Below are 15,427 nucleotides of genomic sequence, written 5' to 3'. Positions count from 1 at the left end.
TGTCTTGTGCTCGATGCTCTAGCTCCTTGCAACCCAATGAAAAGAGTACATAGAATGAATGTATTAATATTCCTTCTTCACTTGTAACTGTTGTGTTTTTTATTTTAACAAAAGCAAGGTACACACTCATGATTAGCTAACAATCACTCTGAATTCAGCAATGGGCCAGTAGACACCAGTCCCCATCACCAACCACAACAATTGCTCATTTCTTCCAATTCTTAAAAATTGGTAAAAACAGACATATCGGACATATGACATTTGCTTTCCATAGTGCTTGTTGTGTTGCTTTGCCTGCATGCATCGAAATTTAATTTTTTGCAATTTTTAGAAATTTTGGTCAAGTGACTACTCACAGTGCATGCTAGAGTCGGCAGTCATATATGAGCTTAAACTGCATTAGCACATTTAGTGCTCAGACTATACGTGTACAATGCACACTTACCACAGTTACTGTATAATGAATTTTACGAAATTTGATAGCACCATCAGAAAATTGACTTATGAGACTGATAACAATACAAGACCGCTGACTGAAACTTCTCATATTACAAACACTCTCATACTTCACGTGAACAATGGCCAATGAAGCTGAAATTCTAGCTGACTCAGAAAATCACTTGACGACTGCCAATCGGGCTTAAAGTCATGCTAAAATCACACAGTATATGCTGGTTAAAGGCATCTATGCTGTGCACATGCCCAGTGTAGGTGAACAGTTACATCATACAGTATACATTTTTACTTGTTTAAGTGTGGATGACAACACAAGTGCTGTGATAATGCTAGTGTGGATGGAGTTTTAAATGAAAATGTATTACAGTGAATGTAGCCACAGGCAGAAGAAAAGCCAGAGGTTCGAAAATGTATGGCAGAGCGAGGAAGAAGTGCTTAGTAATAATTATTTTAGAAACTGACCAGCTACCCCACTGCACAGACAGAAGATTGACTTGTTGTGTTGGTATGCCCGAAGAGGCACTAGGGTCTATTTGTCTGTCTTTATTGTATGCTGTTGTTACTCCCCATTTTATTTAACTCCCTGATGTCTTTATTTGTTACAAACACAACTTTGTATGCACTTTAATAACCTTGGCATTCATTTTGGGTTTTTGGACGACTTGAGAGAATCTCCTTTCATGCATGGAATTATCTGAATTGAACAGAATAAGCTCTGTATATTGAAAAGTTCAACTTATATTCTGTATTTTTTAATTAGTAAGTGCAGTTACAAATCTTATTTGAACAGCCACTTTATTTGTTTTACTTATTTGTTTTAGAAACCCTTCTAACTGGACAATTCAGACACTGCTTAATCTTGGAGAACTTCCCTTTTACTTTAACAGAATTTTTTGGTCCAAATTTAAAGTGGTAGGTAAAAATATTTTTATGCTTGTATATTTCACTGTATGCCTAATTATGTTATTATTGTTGTCCTGGGTGCCTCAGTGGTAGACTTTATAGAAAAAACTTAGCAAGTAATACATAATAACACTGACATAATGTATAAAGCGTTCTAAGCAATTTATATTCTCAACAGCAGGCTAATTCATTTATAATCTCTCTTCAAGCAGCATTTTATTTTACAATACAGTACAGTATATGCAATTTTAAGTACTTTAGTTTGTCGAGGTTTAAATGCATTGTGAGAGCCACAGTAATAACTAATTAAACTATAATACCTCCAGTGATAACTGTTAGTCGTGCAGTTTACAGATAAAGACAAGGGAAAGTTAACAGGAGTGCAGTTTAATATTCTTTTTGCAATTTGTTAACAGGCAGATATTATTACCTTTCTGGAAGTTTTTGTTCCCAAGATAAAGTTAGCCGAAATAAACAAATCCACACTGACTAATCTTTACAAGCAACTTAGCCCAACAAGACAACGGAGAGATACAAGTAAGTGACATTTTGCAATTTTGTTTTTAAAGTTGACTCTATTGTTTTATAGTTGACTATACTTAAAAAATGAATTTAAGAAAATGTGAAGAAAAGAAATTGGAACAAAGCTAGATAAGTGTTATATCTAGTTATTAAACACACACGGTTTTCAGTAATTACACTAAAGGTTCAGTTGTGTTTAAACCTAAGATAAAGCCATGAGAGAGTTGTGTTTGGTTGATGGAAGCCTGATCTTTTTTATGCAATTTGCAGTGGACTTTTCAAATGAAACTCAGGGTGAAAGTTCCTAAATAAGTTATTTTATCTTTAATTTTTACCCAAAAAGGTTGCACTACTGGAAATATCACCACAGATATTATCAAAAACTCCAACCTGGAAATTCAGTATGATGTGTCTCAGTTCTGCCTGTGTTTAAGTCCACAAACTGTGAACGACAACTTGGCACTCCTGGTGGAAAATATTTATCTTGAACCCAACCAACAATGTATCTTAGATAAATTAAATGAGGTAAAATAATGCTATTTAAGGTTTATATAATTATGTATGTATGTATGTATGTATGTATGTATGTATGTATGTATGTATGTATGTATGTATGTATGTATGTGTGCTGTATGTGGAAGTTACATTTATTTTGTTGCCTATTTTTGCACAATTTGCTTCCTAAACTTGAGATTAAGATTTTTGTTTTTCTTATTTGTACACTAGACAACTATAGTATACAATTTGAACTCTATAATTTGAATGAATTTAAGAAAAGGCAAGAGAGATATTCCTGATAATTCATAACAGTATTATAGTACACTTTAAATTACTCCATATTCACATTTAGCAAATGTAATCCAAAATACAATGCTAATGTCTGACCTTCTGCTTTAGCAATATCCATATGAGATTCCTGAAATCCAACTTCAAATGCTTGGACCCGTTTCTCGATTGGCCACCTTGGAAGACATTGACAAATGGACTGTCACCCAGGTTGATACCTTAACAGAATTACTGAATCCAAGTGATGGCAGCTGGCCTCCTGATAAGGTACACTTTTATTCTGCTTTTACCTTTTAAATATAAACAAAAAAAAAAATGGTACTTGCTGGATTTGTGGCACACCACCCTTGAACCCAGTCACTTTTCATAAAACAATTTTTGCTAATGTGTGCCATTACATTTTAAGTTTTACAATGCTGTTGAATGGTAGTGCGGCGCCCTTAATGAAAGAAGTAAACTGAGAGGCAATAATAACATATTAACAGTGGAAGGGCTTTAAGTTAGAAATAAACAAGAAAACTGAATTATTTGAAGAGTGTTTTTATCTAGATCTGAAAGTGTTTACATTACGAGCATTAGTGATAGTGCTTCTGTAACTGTACCATCTAGTGCACCTAAAAATCTGCAGCCACCCAATTTGAAAAATGACCGTACAAGTCCAGGTAATCAAATCTATTCACAAATTCCCAAAATCTCATATCTCAGACACTGTCAAGATAGGAGAAGATCCTGTTGGACCTGTTCACAAGTATGAAAATAGTCAGAGAAATTACATGAAAAGTAAGGCCAGGAGAAATTTCAGCACAGAGGTTAGACAGAGTTGGAAATCTGTAAAAAAAAAATATTTGGGGGGGGATTATGTTTTCCTGTATTAAATACATACTTTTTATAGAATTATTTCAGATCAGATTTTTATTTGATTACTGCATTTACACTGCTTTAATATTAACAGTTTACACTTGAAAATAAAGTTATATTATAAGTATATTTTTTTTTTATATATATATATATATATATATACATACATACATATACACACACACATACACAAAGTAAAAAAAAAATACTCTATTAAAAAAATCTGTTTAATCCCTGAGAAGACTTGTATTTATAAATTTAAGGGACTTCAGTTGTACATTCATTATGACTTGTGCTTTTATTTTTCAGAGTGCACTTTTAATTACAAAATTCTTAAATGCTGGAAATACATTTAATTCTGCAACACTTAAAGCAATTGGTGGTGAAAACTTGTGCTCTGTGGACATCTCTGTCCTGGAAGCCATTGATGCTCAGGAGCTGAGGTAACCTGAATTTCACATAGTTTGCCATAGATGCTGCATAAGGTTTGAATAGCATAACTTTGTGCCTATTTGTTTTAAAGCATTCACTCTAAAGGTTATCTGAAAATATGAATGTTTAGAAAATATATTTATGAAACTGTTCTGGTTTCTGCAGGGATGCAGTGCCATTGAATATTTCTTCATGTTCCTACGACAAGCAGCAAGTATTGTATAACAAGATCTGTACTGCTTACAACCTCCAAACAATTACTCCACTGCAGAGTTTCATTGTTTTAAAAGACTATTTGGGTGAGTGCTGATTGAATACGTATGTGACTACTAAATAGCTGAAAAATAGTTTTTTTGTACAGAAATTAAACTCCCACTGTGTGATCTTGAAATGGATTAGGAAGGCTGAAAAATGCCATGTTATTTTCAAATTCATTCTGCCCTGTTATATCAGAAAAGATATTCTGTCCAACTAATATGTAAAAATTGAGTCCAGAAATTACCATTTAATACAAAATATATTGCTGCTATAGTAAAATATAAAACTAAATACACCTAATAAAATATAAAAAGAAATAAAGGGAAAATAAAACATGTACACGCAAGATTTAAAATTTGCATTGCTAAATGCCAGTAACGTATATTTACTTCAGTATGTATATGGTTCAAAATATAAATGTGTTTATATTTTAACAATAATCCTACATGCTCTTTCAAAGTACAGAAATGAATCTAACGTGTTTGCTTTTACATAGGTGGCGCCCCACAAAAAGATATCTTGACCTTTGCTTCTGGGAACATTAACATGGATATATCAACCTTTCTAACTTTGGATACAAGCATAATAAATGTAAGCTAACACTTTCTTTAATGTTCCTAAAACTAAAACAATCCAATACAAAGTGCTGTCTTCCAAAACTCACAAGCAGCAAATTTCAAAGCCAAGCTCATGTCCAAATCTACATAGTCTGGAGCTGACAGATATCTTCATTCTCAGCTATCTAGAAAAGGCACATGCCAGATGCTGAAAGCACTGACAAGAGGAGCTGCCACTGCTGCCACCCACCATTCAAATCACTTGATAGTACCACAGTATACAGCAGGTACATGTAAAGAGCACGCTGAAATTCTTACTTGTGTGTGCTATTCAACATGTCGCCACTTTAAACTCTCAGTCATTATAACTACCTTACATCACATCTTTGGCATTCCTCACCTGAAAAATTCCAAAACATATTTGTCATTAACAGACAATCAGTAGATTCCAGGAACTGAACTGTACATAGTATATACTGCTGCACTGTTTAAAGTTCACACACTTCAACAAAAACATTACGAGCAGCCACTGTAAAGAATGCTATCTGTGCTTTTAGATGACTGTGACAAGATCTCTGGGTTTAAAATTAATTTGGATGAATGCATGCTTTTTACATTTCTCTCTCTAGCAGGCTGTACTACATTTGATCCCTTTCTGCGGACTTACATTTTATGTATTTGGGAGTTACAATTACAAAAAATATAAAGATCTTTTAAACTCTTTTTTATCTTGATGGAGATAATTATATAATTTGCACAAAGAACACCAACATAAGTTGGAGCTTTTAGGAACACTCTTCATATTTCAAAAAATTTGCATTTAAAATTTTCTGACACCATATAGAGTACCGAGTTCTATCACTCTAATAACTACAAAACAGTGTTCGCTTCAGGAACAGCGCCAGCCAGTCTTTCCCATACTTTTTCAGTAATGGACAAACCCTACAGTGGTATTTTTCAACAACCTTAAACTAAACGTAATTTACTATCTGGATTATCAGTTTGTTCTGTTATACCTCTGCCATTTGCCCTGAATAAATAAACAAGTCATACATTCCTAGCATCATGCTACCAGTGGATATTAAATATGTGTATATCATCATTAATTGTGATGAAAGTAAATTACCAAATCCCATTAAGCTCCAAAAATATTTCTATTTTTTAAAAAATATCACAACACTGAAAATATGTGACATGAGGCATTACTGAGCTCATTACATTTCCCTTAACCTTTGTCTGCATGTTTTCTGAAGCTAAAAATGAATCATGGAAAATAATAAGAGACAAATTTGACAGAAGGCAGAGGATCTGCTCAGCCTATCCATAAAATGATAAAGACTTTTATAATATCATTTATTAAATATACATTTGTTTAAGAGGATCACTTAATATTTCCTCTTCCTTAAATTCTTGGTAATTGTGGGATGTGCACTCTATAGCCTTCCTGCATGTTTTCTATTTCTCTTTGCAGCTCTGCTCAATCATTAAAAAATCTAAATTAGATTTGTTTTATTCTTTGAGCCACTGCCTGCAATATAAAATCAGATGATTTTATAGTATTGTCGCATTTTGTTGCGACAAGGACACTCAGCAATCCTGTAAACCTCTCTGAAACAGATACCAAAGAGTATCAAAGGAGCACAGCTCAGCCCTCTCTCTGATCTTATCGTTCATCTGGCCAAGCCTGTCTTTTAGCTCATTGTCTTGGTATCTTATTTCAGGTTGTGGTTGGTTTCTCAGAATAGTGCAATTTACACTTGTCAGTTACTCAGTCTTTGTCCAACCCGCTATATCCTAACACAGGGTCCAATCCCAGCCAACACAGGGTGCAAGGCAGGAACAAACCCCGGGCAGGGCACCAGCCCACCGCAAGGCACACACACACACTAGGGACAACTTAGGATCGCCAATGCACCTAACTTGCATGTTTTTTGGACTCTGGGAGGAAACCCACGCAAACACGGGGAGAAAATGCAAACTCCACTCCAGGTCTTCTAACTGCGAGGCAGCAACGCTACCCACTGCGCCACCGTGCCGCCCTTTACACTTGTTATTTTTTTAATTATTTGGAAACGTTCAGGCCTACCAACTACTTATAAACTGAACATTTCATACATAATCTGATATACAGTGGTTAAACTAAATAAACAAGAAGACTTTTTTGTTAACCAGGGTGATGCAGTGGTCAATGCTGCTATCTCACAATTCCATAGCTCTTAGTTCCAATCCTGGTCTGGATACTCTGTGTTGAGTTTGTCTGTTCTTCCCATCGCTGCATGTGCTTTTCTCCCACATCCCCGAGATTAAATTAGATAAACTTTTATTAATCCCATGCAGAAATTCAGATTAATGTGTTATCCAGTAGTAACTGGCAGATCCAATATGGAAAGGTAGGCGTAGGTGTGCACATTTGACTTTGCCCTGCCTACAACAACATCTGTATGGTGTCTTATACACGTTTGCACGTCTCTATTTTAAAGATACTTAAGACTGACATGAATTCTAGAAATGTGTATTTGTAGATTTTAAGTGAACTACAACAGGCATTCCTTATCGGGATCCGGAAAAGTTGCCCCCCGCATTTCACCCATGATATAATTTCACCCCAGATATTTTTCCTTTTTTTTTAATTACTATTACCTGTATTTTCTTTTTTATTTATTTTTTTAAATATCGAAATAGCATTCCATAGAACTAGAGTTACTGGATTTCGCGGAGATTTTTTGTCAGCACTGTTACTCAATTTAATGCGTCCAAACTCCCTACGGCCGTTACGCGGCGCGCGTTTGCTGTTTTCACCGCCTGGCTATCTGCAGTGCATCGTGGTGCTGAAGAGCAAGCAGCGTGTCGCAGGCAGTGCAATATCAAGATACGCGCCGTATAGTATTATAAACATTTACAATGGCAAAGAGAGTTCGTCAATAAGAGGCAAAAGAAAACTGACAGATGACGACAACCATATTTACGTGTTTTCAAAGAGAACGGTAGATGAACAACATGGAATCAGGGTTTGTGAAAAACGTTCCACCTGCAAAGGTCGTGTTTAAGTTTTTGGCAATTTTAACATGTGCATTTATTAAACCGAAATAAATTACAAGAAATAAAAAAAAATTAGGTGCATTGTTTATGTTTCTATAATCTACACATTATCTACAGGGGGCACATTGTGGAAGGCGAAATGTGGTAAGGGTAGGGTTGCCAGATTAGAAAATTAGAAATACGGGACACTCTTAAAATCTCTCTCTATATTACTACAAGGGGGCTCTGCCCCCTGCTCGCTTTGCTCGCCTACCCCCGGTGTTGGGTAACCCGAAATGCATTGATGAATGTATGAGATATATTGGAGTGTAAAGGTGTAGATGACGAACAAAGGACGTATATTCATTAATCCTAATGAATGTTCACTAATAGTGGACTCATCACAGAATGCGTTGTCAGCTAATTGGCGGAATTGTTTAGCGGCCGTCTGTCGTTCCTTTCTTTGCTGTTTATCTATTGACTCCGCTGTTTGAGAGGCGCATTGTAGGCGCCTACGTTCATTAATTGTATTCAGGTGGGCTCACTTCTGTATGTCCGTAAGTTGAGATGTTTCGTTTTGGAGCCGTGACTCGTTTGGTTGCGTTGTTTGAGAAGCGCGTTGTAGGCGCCTGCGTTCATTTGTTTTATCCAGGCGGGCACGTTTTTGTAGCCCCGTTAGTCGAGCTCTTTCTTTTTGGAGCCGTGCCTGCTTTGCTTCATTTCAGACACGCGCTGTAGGCGCCTGCATTCATTGATTCTATGTTCATTGTATTTGTCCATGTGGCCTCGCTTTTGTAGTTCCGTTAGTTGAGCTGTTTGGTTTTGGAGCCGAGACAGATTTGCTTCCGCGGTTTCAGACGCGCGTTGTAGGCGCCCACGTATCCGCGCATGCGCCCTCCGTACTATCTCGGGTTTGACTATGCTGTGTTTTGTGGACGTTTGGGGACTCCGTACTTTGTCTGGTTTGACTGTGGGGCAGGACGCCGAAGCCTCTTCTGTTTGTGTTCTCTGTGAGTACTTATGTGAATCACATCACAGTAATACAATACTATATGCTGTGGAGTCCGGATCTTTGGGCTTCTGTACCATCTCGGGTTGTTGCCTGCGGTGCTTTCGAAGCGCGTTGTAGGCGCTTGCACCTTCCGTACTATGTCGGGTTTGACTATGCTTTGTAGTGTGCACATGTAGGGTTCTGTACTCTCTTGAGAGGGCTACATACAGTTGTCCATGTGTAAAGTGCTTAATATTGTATCACTGTAATGTGATTCACATATGTTGTAGAGTCCGGATCTGTGTGGTTTCTGTACTATCTCGTGTTTATGCTTGTGGTGTGTTAGAAGCGTGTGGACCATGCTGTGTAGTGTGGATGTTTAGTTCACAAGCGCGTTGTAGGCGCCTGCGCCTTTCGTACTTTCCCACGCCTTACGTACTATCTTTGTGGACCTGTGGGGCCTCTGTAGCCTCTTCCGTTTGACTCTGGGGTGCAGCGCAGAATCCTCTTTTTTCTGTGGCTGTATCGTTAGTCATTAGCTATGGGCGCGTTGTTGCTTCATTTCTCATTCACGTTAGTTGAGCTCTTTCGTTTTTGGGCTGTGACTCCTTCGTTCGCGGTGGATCAGACTTCGCTTGTGGTCTATGAGACGTGCGCTGTAGGCGCCTGCGCAGTATGTCTCATGGTCCCATCGCTGTGTACCTGCGTCCATGCCTTCCGGTTTACCATTCTCGGTTAGTAATATGGATATAAATTTATACATGCCCCCTACACACCCAGCTCAATATATTATATAAAAGTAGAGACATAAGGTAAAAACATAAAGCAGGGATTTTAATGGGTTATGAGGAAAACAAAAGTAAAATCATTTGAAAATTATTTACTGAAAGTGCAATTACACACACCACAGTTTAATTCAAAACAGCTTCTGCCTTGTTTGATAAATGTCCATTCACTGGAATGAATATTCATCGTGAAATTTACACTTACATTGTGGCATCTTGGGATGGATGGATGGATTAGTTTTTAAGTTAGAAAAACAGCGGGCCGTGGCGAGTTGTAACAACACACTTTGTTGACAGTCACTGTATGTTGCAACACTGATCCAGAACTGCACAGCAGCGCGGCTGGAGAGCAAAACAGTAAGAGTGTCGCCGTCCTCAGCCAACCACAGCGACTGAACAAGCTGCAGACAGGCAGCAAACACTCGTTTCCTCGTTACATTTGGGTTATTTTCATCAAGAGAATCTGAGAAAAGAAAGTATAACTACTTGCAAAGTTAGAACTAAGTACTGTAAAAAGGTAGCAAAAATATTTTTTTATTACGAAATTTGAAAATGAACTAAATACGGGACATTTGGGTGTTCCTGAAAGGTCAGTACGGGACAGGGGACAAAATGATCAAATATGGGACATGATCCATATATAAGGGACGTCTGGCAACCCTGGGTGAGGGCAAAATGTGGTGGGGAAGAAATGTGAGAAAGGGAGAATCCAGCAATATCCACCATTGCTATTATACACTACATGACACTTAGACTTAGAAAAATGTGCTAAGATCTGAGAAAGTGAAAAGGCCCACTTCCTGCTGTTTAGGCATAAAAACTGGATGTGCTTAAATTATTACAAATACGCTCCAAAAATACACAGGAAAAACACAAAATGAAAGCACATTGTGGCAAGAACTACAGAAATGAATAATCTTTTCATGAAAGCATTCCAATGGTAAACAGTTTCAAGGCTTTCACATATTTTCTAAAATGTCTGCCATTTTTATTTTCCTTACCAATTTCAAAAATGTGGTCCACCTTGTCATTTTAAAAAAATGATGCCAGATGTATACCTGCTGAGATGGGCAGTTCTGTGCTGGCACTTGCACATATGTTGGTTGGTTAAGCACAGCAGAAGGAAGTTTTTTTCTTTTCTTTAGAGACATTTTATTAGTAGCTTCTCAAATAACAGACCAAATAAATACAAACAGCTACAAGTCATGGTCTTCTGTCTGTTTAAATCCCTCCACAGCAACTCAGTGTGGCCAACGTTAACGGTCTGCTCGGCTACAACACTAAAGATCTGGTGGCCAATCAGAACAACCCAAAGATCCAGGCATGGATGGAGAATCAGCCGAGGGCCGCAATCAACTCTCTTAACCTCGGACTGCAGGGCGAATACACGATCAACGCTCCCAGCGGTGTTATGAATTTTGTAGCTTCCATACCAGGTTGGCTTTCATTGTTACATTATCTTTCATTTCACGAGGAGCATTTTGACATTTATTTCAAGTATGGATTTTTTGCTTAAATATGTATATGATTGTGTTAGTCATTTTCAAAAATGTCACTGGTGTAGAACTGGTGTAACGACTTTGTTGATGTAATGTTTAACCAGTCCAAAAATGAGCAGTTTTCTACTTAACAGACTTGTACTCCCTAATTTATACCTCTTAGTCTGCATATTTATTAGAAAGCATTAAAAAAGCTAAATGAATTTGACACAAAAATCTGAAAAGTGACTTTTTTTTCCTTCTGTTTTTTTCTTCAGAGAAAAGCAGCACCAACCTGATGCTGCCCAACATGCTGTGGACAATTTTCATGACCGTCGCTGTGTTTGTATTACAAATTGTGCTGTAAAAAGAACCTGAAGAAAAATAAGAAAATTGTGCAAGTCCTTGTATTGTAGATCCTTTTATTGTTTCCATATGAAGAATGTAATTTAAACATTTGAGTAGAGAATTCAAGGGCTGACTAGCAAAGCTAAACAGGCTATAAAACAATTGTTAATTTATTTTTATTCAGACTTTATACACAAATTAAACTGTAGCATCTTATTTACTTATGTTTTATTAGACTAATTTGTCAGCTTCTTTATTTTGCTTTTCTCTTTGAAAACTGCCAATATAAAGCTTCTTTTTAGTATACAGAATAATAGAAGAAAAAGGGAAGCACATTATTATTCCTTTCACTCAAGCTTTAATGTATCTGATTTTAATATATGTGAATTTCTTCAGTAATTGATTTTTTTTTTAAATAAAGACAATAAAAGCGTATTTTATTTTTGGGATCAAAGATTGTACTGTAGATAAGCAGTTTATGATTTTGTGTAATTTATGGTTAATCATTCTGAAGATATTTTTAACAAAGCACAGCATATTAATTCTGTATATTTGTATCTTAATAAAAGCATAAATCAAAACATCTGACCTGCCTTCTTCATCTAATATCCATCCATCCATTTCCCAACCCAAAGAATCCGAACACAGGGTCACGGGGGTCTGCTGCAGCCAATCCCAGCCAATCCCAGGGCACAAGGCAGGAACCAATCCCGGGCAGGGTGCCAACCCACCGCAGGACACACACAAACATACACACTAGGGCCAATTTAGAATCGCCAATCCACCTAACCTGCATGTCTTTGGACTGTGGGAGGAAACCGGAGCGCCCGGAGGAAACCCATGCAGACACGGGAAGAACATGCAAACTCCACGCAGGGAGGACCCAGGAAGCGAACCCAGGTCCCCAGGTCTCCTAACTGCGAGGCAGCAGCGGTACCCACTGCGCCACCGTGCCGCCCCTCATCTAATATATTAAGCTACATTTGTGTTTGTCCTTTATGCACATGCACACCTTATCTCCATCAAACATTCATTTCCAACATTTACTGGCAGGTTGGGGCCCCCACTGTGGGCACTGCTGGGTACCCCTGCTTGTGCTTGTTCTGGTATGCAAATCCACACCACTGAACCTTTTTCTCCTTTGGAATTAATTTAGAACCTGCACTTTATGCCACCCCAGGTAGTGCCAGGTAGCCCTGCTAGTATCTGTAAATAATGACAACATATGCATCGGTAACATACACATCCACCTCAATAAAACGATAAGTGTATGCGTGTCCGTCTGCTTGATATATCTTCCATCCATCCATTTTCCAACCCGCTGAATCCGAACACAGGGTCACGGGGGTCTGCTGGAGCCAATCCCATCCAACACAGGGCACAAGGCAGGAAACAACCCTGGGCAAGGTGCCAACCCACCGCAGGACACACACAATCACACCAAGCACATACACGGGCCAATTTAGAATCGCCAATCCACCTAACCTGCATGTCTTTGGACTGTGGGAGGAAACCGGAGCGCCCGGAGGAAACCCACGCAGACACGGGGAGAACATGCAAACTCCACGCAGGGAGGACCCGGGAAGCGAACCCAAGTCCCCAGATCATCTAACTGCGAGGCAGCAGCGCTACCCACTGCGCCAACGTGCCGCCCTTGATATATCTTGGTCATTCCAAAAGATGGCGTATCACAATCATTATTAGAAATGGAATGCATTGCACTTGCTATTCCAACAGAAGGTGCATCACAAACAATAACACTGCTTTAACAAATCCCATATCAAATGGCATACAACAGAGACATATGCATTACATGGTTCACTGCAAACGTTAACATTGAGGTCTGCATCGATTACTTACATTTCAACCCGTCTTAGATGGGTAGGAAAGAAAGGTTGTGAACATCCACTGATAGCATGTTGGCGTGCCCACCACTATATGAACCCACCTGGATTGAGACCCAAGTGCGGCGGGTGACACCTGTGGAAGAAAATTATGAATACAGACACACACACACACACACACACCCCCCACTGGAATGCCCCGATCTAAGCAATAAAACACAGGCAGGAGAAAGCGTCAATCGTTATTCTTTATCTAAATCTCTGAAGAGGCAAAAGCATGATATCAATGTTTTTGCAAAGAAAAAAGTGTCCTCTGCGCTATATTTATATAATCCATTGATTAGGTCACTACTCTTTAAAAGGAATTCATTAGAAATTCAGAAAACTTAACATGATTGGTTACACCCAGTTGCTAACAGGACATGGCAGATGCTGATACCTTAGATGACCACAATTTGATTGATAGTCATGTTTGCTTAGGATGTACAGTCAGTCAGTCAGTCATTATCCCACCCGCTATATCCTAACTACAGGGTCATGGGGGTCTGCTGGAGCCAATCCCAGCCAACACAGGGCGCAAGGCAGGAAACAAACTTCGGGCAGGGCGCCAGTCCACCACAGGGCACACACACCCATACACGGGACAATTTAGGATCGCCAATGCTCCTAACCTGCATGTCTTTGGACTGTGGGAGGAAACCCACGCAAACACGGGGAGAACATGCAAACTCCACGCAGGGAGGACCCTGGAAGCGAACCCGGGTCTCCTAACTGCGAGGCAGCAGCGCTACCCACTGAGCCAGTGTGCTGCCCTAAGATGTACATGACATTTTAAATGTATTATTTTTTCATTCTTATATTTATTTTAGGAGATGTGTGAACTTCACCACATACATCTTGTTTTCCAAAAAATAAAGAACAATGGCCTAATTAATTTTAGGATCCAGCTTGGTATAAAAAACAGGAAACTTAGTACCATAGAAGAATGGTTATGCAATAAATATAACATTTTCTGTTAAGGGGTTATATAAAATAACAAGAAATACATTTATCATAGTGAATAATAAAATAACAGCATCAGCTTTTAAGCATAAGCTCAGAAGGATATGAGACTCAGACACATGCCAGGAGAACATTGGACCAGGGTTCAAATTCAACTCTTACACCAAAACGGTTCACTTTTCTTACATATCATCAATATCAGTAATGTGAAAAAGAAAAACTTCAGAATCATTAAAATCATTCAGAGAAGGGGCAGTTGGATTTGTAGGGGAGACTCGAAGGACCATACTATTTATCATAGTGTTGGACATCATTATTGACAGCACTTTACTAAGGATAGGGAGACAGCAATTTGTTCTTAAAAGCAGGCCAGTTCTATTCATCCCCAAGTATTGTCAGTCCAGGTGGGACATTTAATCGCCAGGGCCAGTCCTCCCTTCGCACCATGCACGGGGTCGAGTTTGGACCACGGTCAGAGCATACAAGTCCATAGGATGGTGCAAATCTTGCACACAATGATTACTGCCTTTATCTTCATGTTAACCTTCCCAAACAGATCTTCTTACAGTGGGACAGGTGAATCCAGGAATTGATGCCTTTAACCTTTACAACATGAGGGGTAACCAGGCGGACTTGGTGCGGACCTCACCAGCAGGGTTGGTGCCAGTGCTTTCGCAGAATATCTCGGATCAGAACCCAGTCGCCAAGGTGGATTCTCTCATCTGTAGCCTTGCTGGAGGTGGCCACTCCTCACGCCTTTCAGTGTCCTTTGGAGGCCTTCAGTCCTTTTCTTATGCTATGTTTCATGCACACCACACACTTCTGACAGTACACTGCAGCATAAAGCGAGAACTCTGGAGTCCTCTAAAAGCTCTCCACATGTGACACCATTGTGTCTTTATCAGCATAATTTAATCCAGGAGCCGTCTTCACAAAGCCTAGAAAAGAAGACTTGGGCAGAAAAAGTTTGTTAGTCTGTAGGTGGCGCCATATCCCATCATCATCCTTCTTATTTCCAAGTCTGAACATCTGTGGGTGTTGCACTGGTCTGTAAATAAAAAACTTCAGTCGCAGGCGCAGCAGGCGTGTCGGGCCTCTGAGTGGCATCTTTGGCCCAATAATCCCGCGGCTCACCAGATCTCAGTTATTCAAATACGGCTGGCACTTAATTGCAGTAATTTGGCTAGGC

The 15,427-nt window shown here is 38.9% G+C and overlaps 1 protein-coding gene across 1 annotated transcript in view; it reads left to right on the top strand.

The window, feature by feature from the left end:
* Positions 1-15,123, top strand: part of LOC114661422 (uncharacterized) — a 251,958-nt gene extending 236,835 nt beyond the window's left edge. The window contains exons 93-101 of the mRNA XM_051934334.1: positions 1,278-1,368; positions 1,776-1,896; positions 2,225-2,406; positions 2,779-2,934; positions 3,835-3,968; positions 4,123-4,256; positions 4,712-4,806; positions 10,804-11,002; positions 14,795-15,123. Coding sequence (XP_051790294.1) covers positions 1,278-1,368; positions 1,776-1,896; positions 2,225-2,406; positions 2,779-2,934; positions 3,835-3,968; positions 4,123-4,256; positions 4,712-4,806; positions 10,804-11,002; positions 14,795-15,123 — 1,441 coding nt within the window. The remainder of the gene's footprint in view (positions 1-1,277; positions 1,369-1,775; positions 1,897-2,224; positions 2,407-2,778; positions 2,935-3,834; positions 3,969-4,122; positions 4,257-4,711; positions 4,807-10,803; positions 11,003-14,794) is intronic.
* The last annotated feature ends 304 nt before the right edge of the window (positions 15,124-15,427 follow it).

This window comes from Erpetoichthys calabaricus, chromosome 11 (genome assembly GCF_900747795.2).
Source record: "Erpetoichthys calabaricus chromosome 11, fErpCal1.3, whole genome shotgun sequence".
Lineage (NCBI taxonomy): Eukaryota > Metazoa > Chordata > Cladistia > Polypteriformes > Polypteridae > Erpetoichthys > Erpetoichthys calabaricus.
This window is presented reverse-complemented; position numbering and strand designations above follow the sequence as displayed.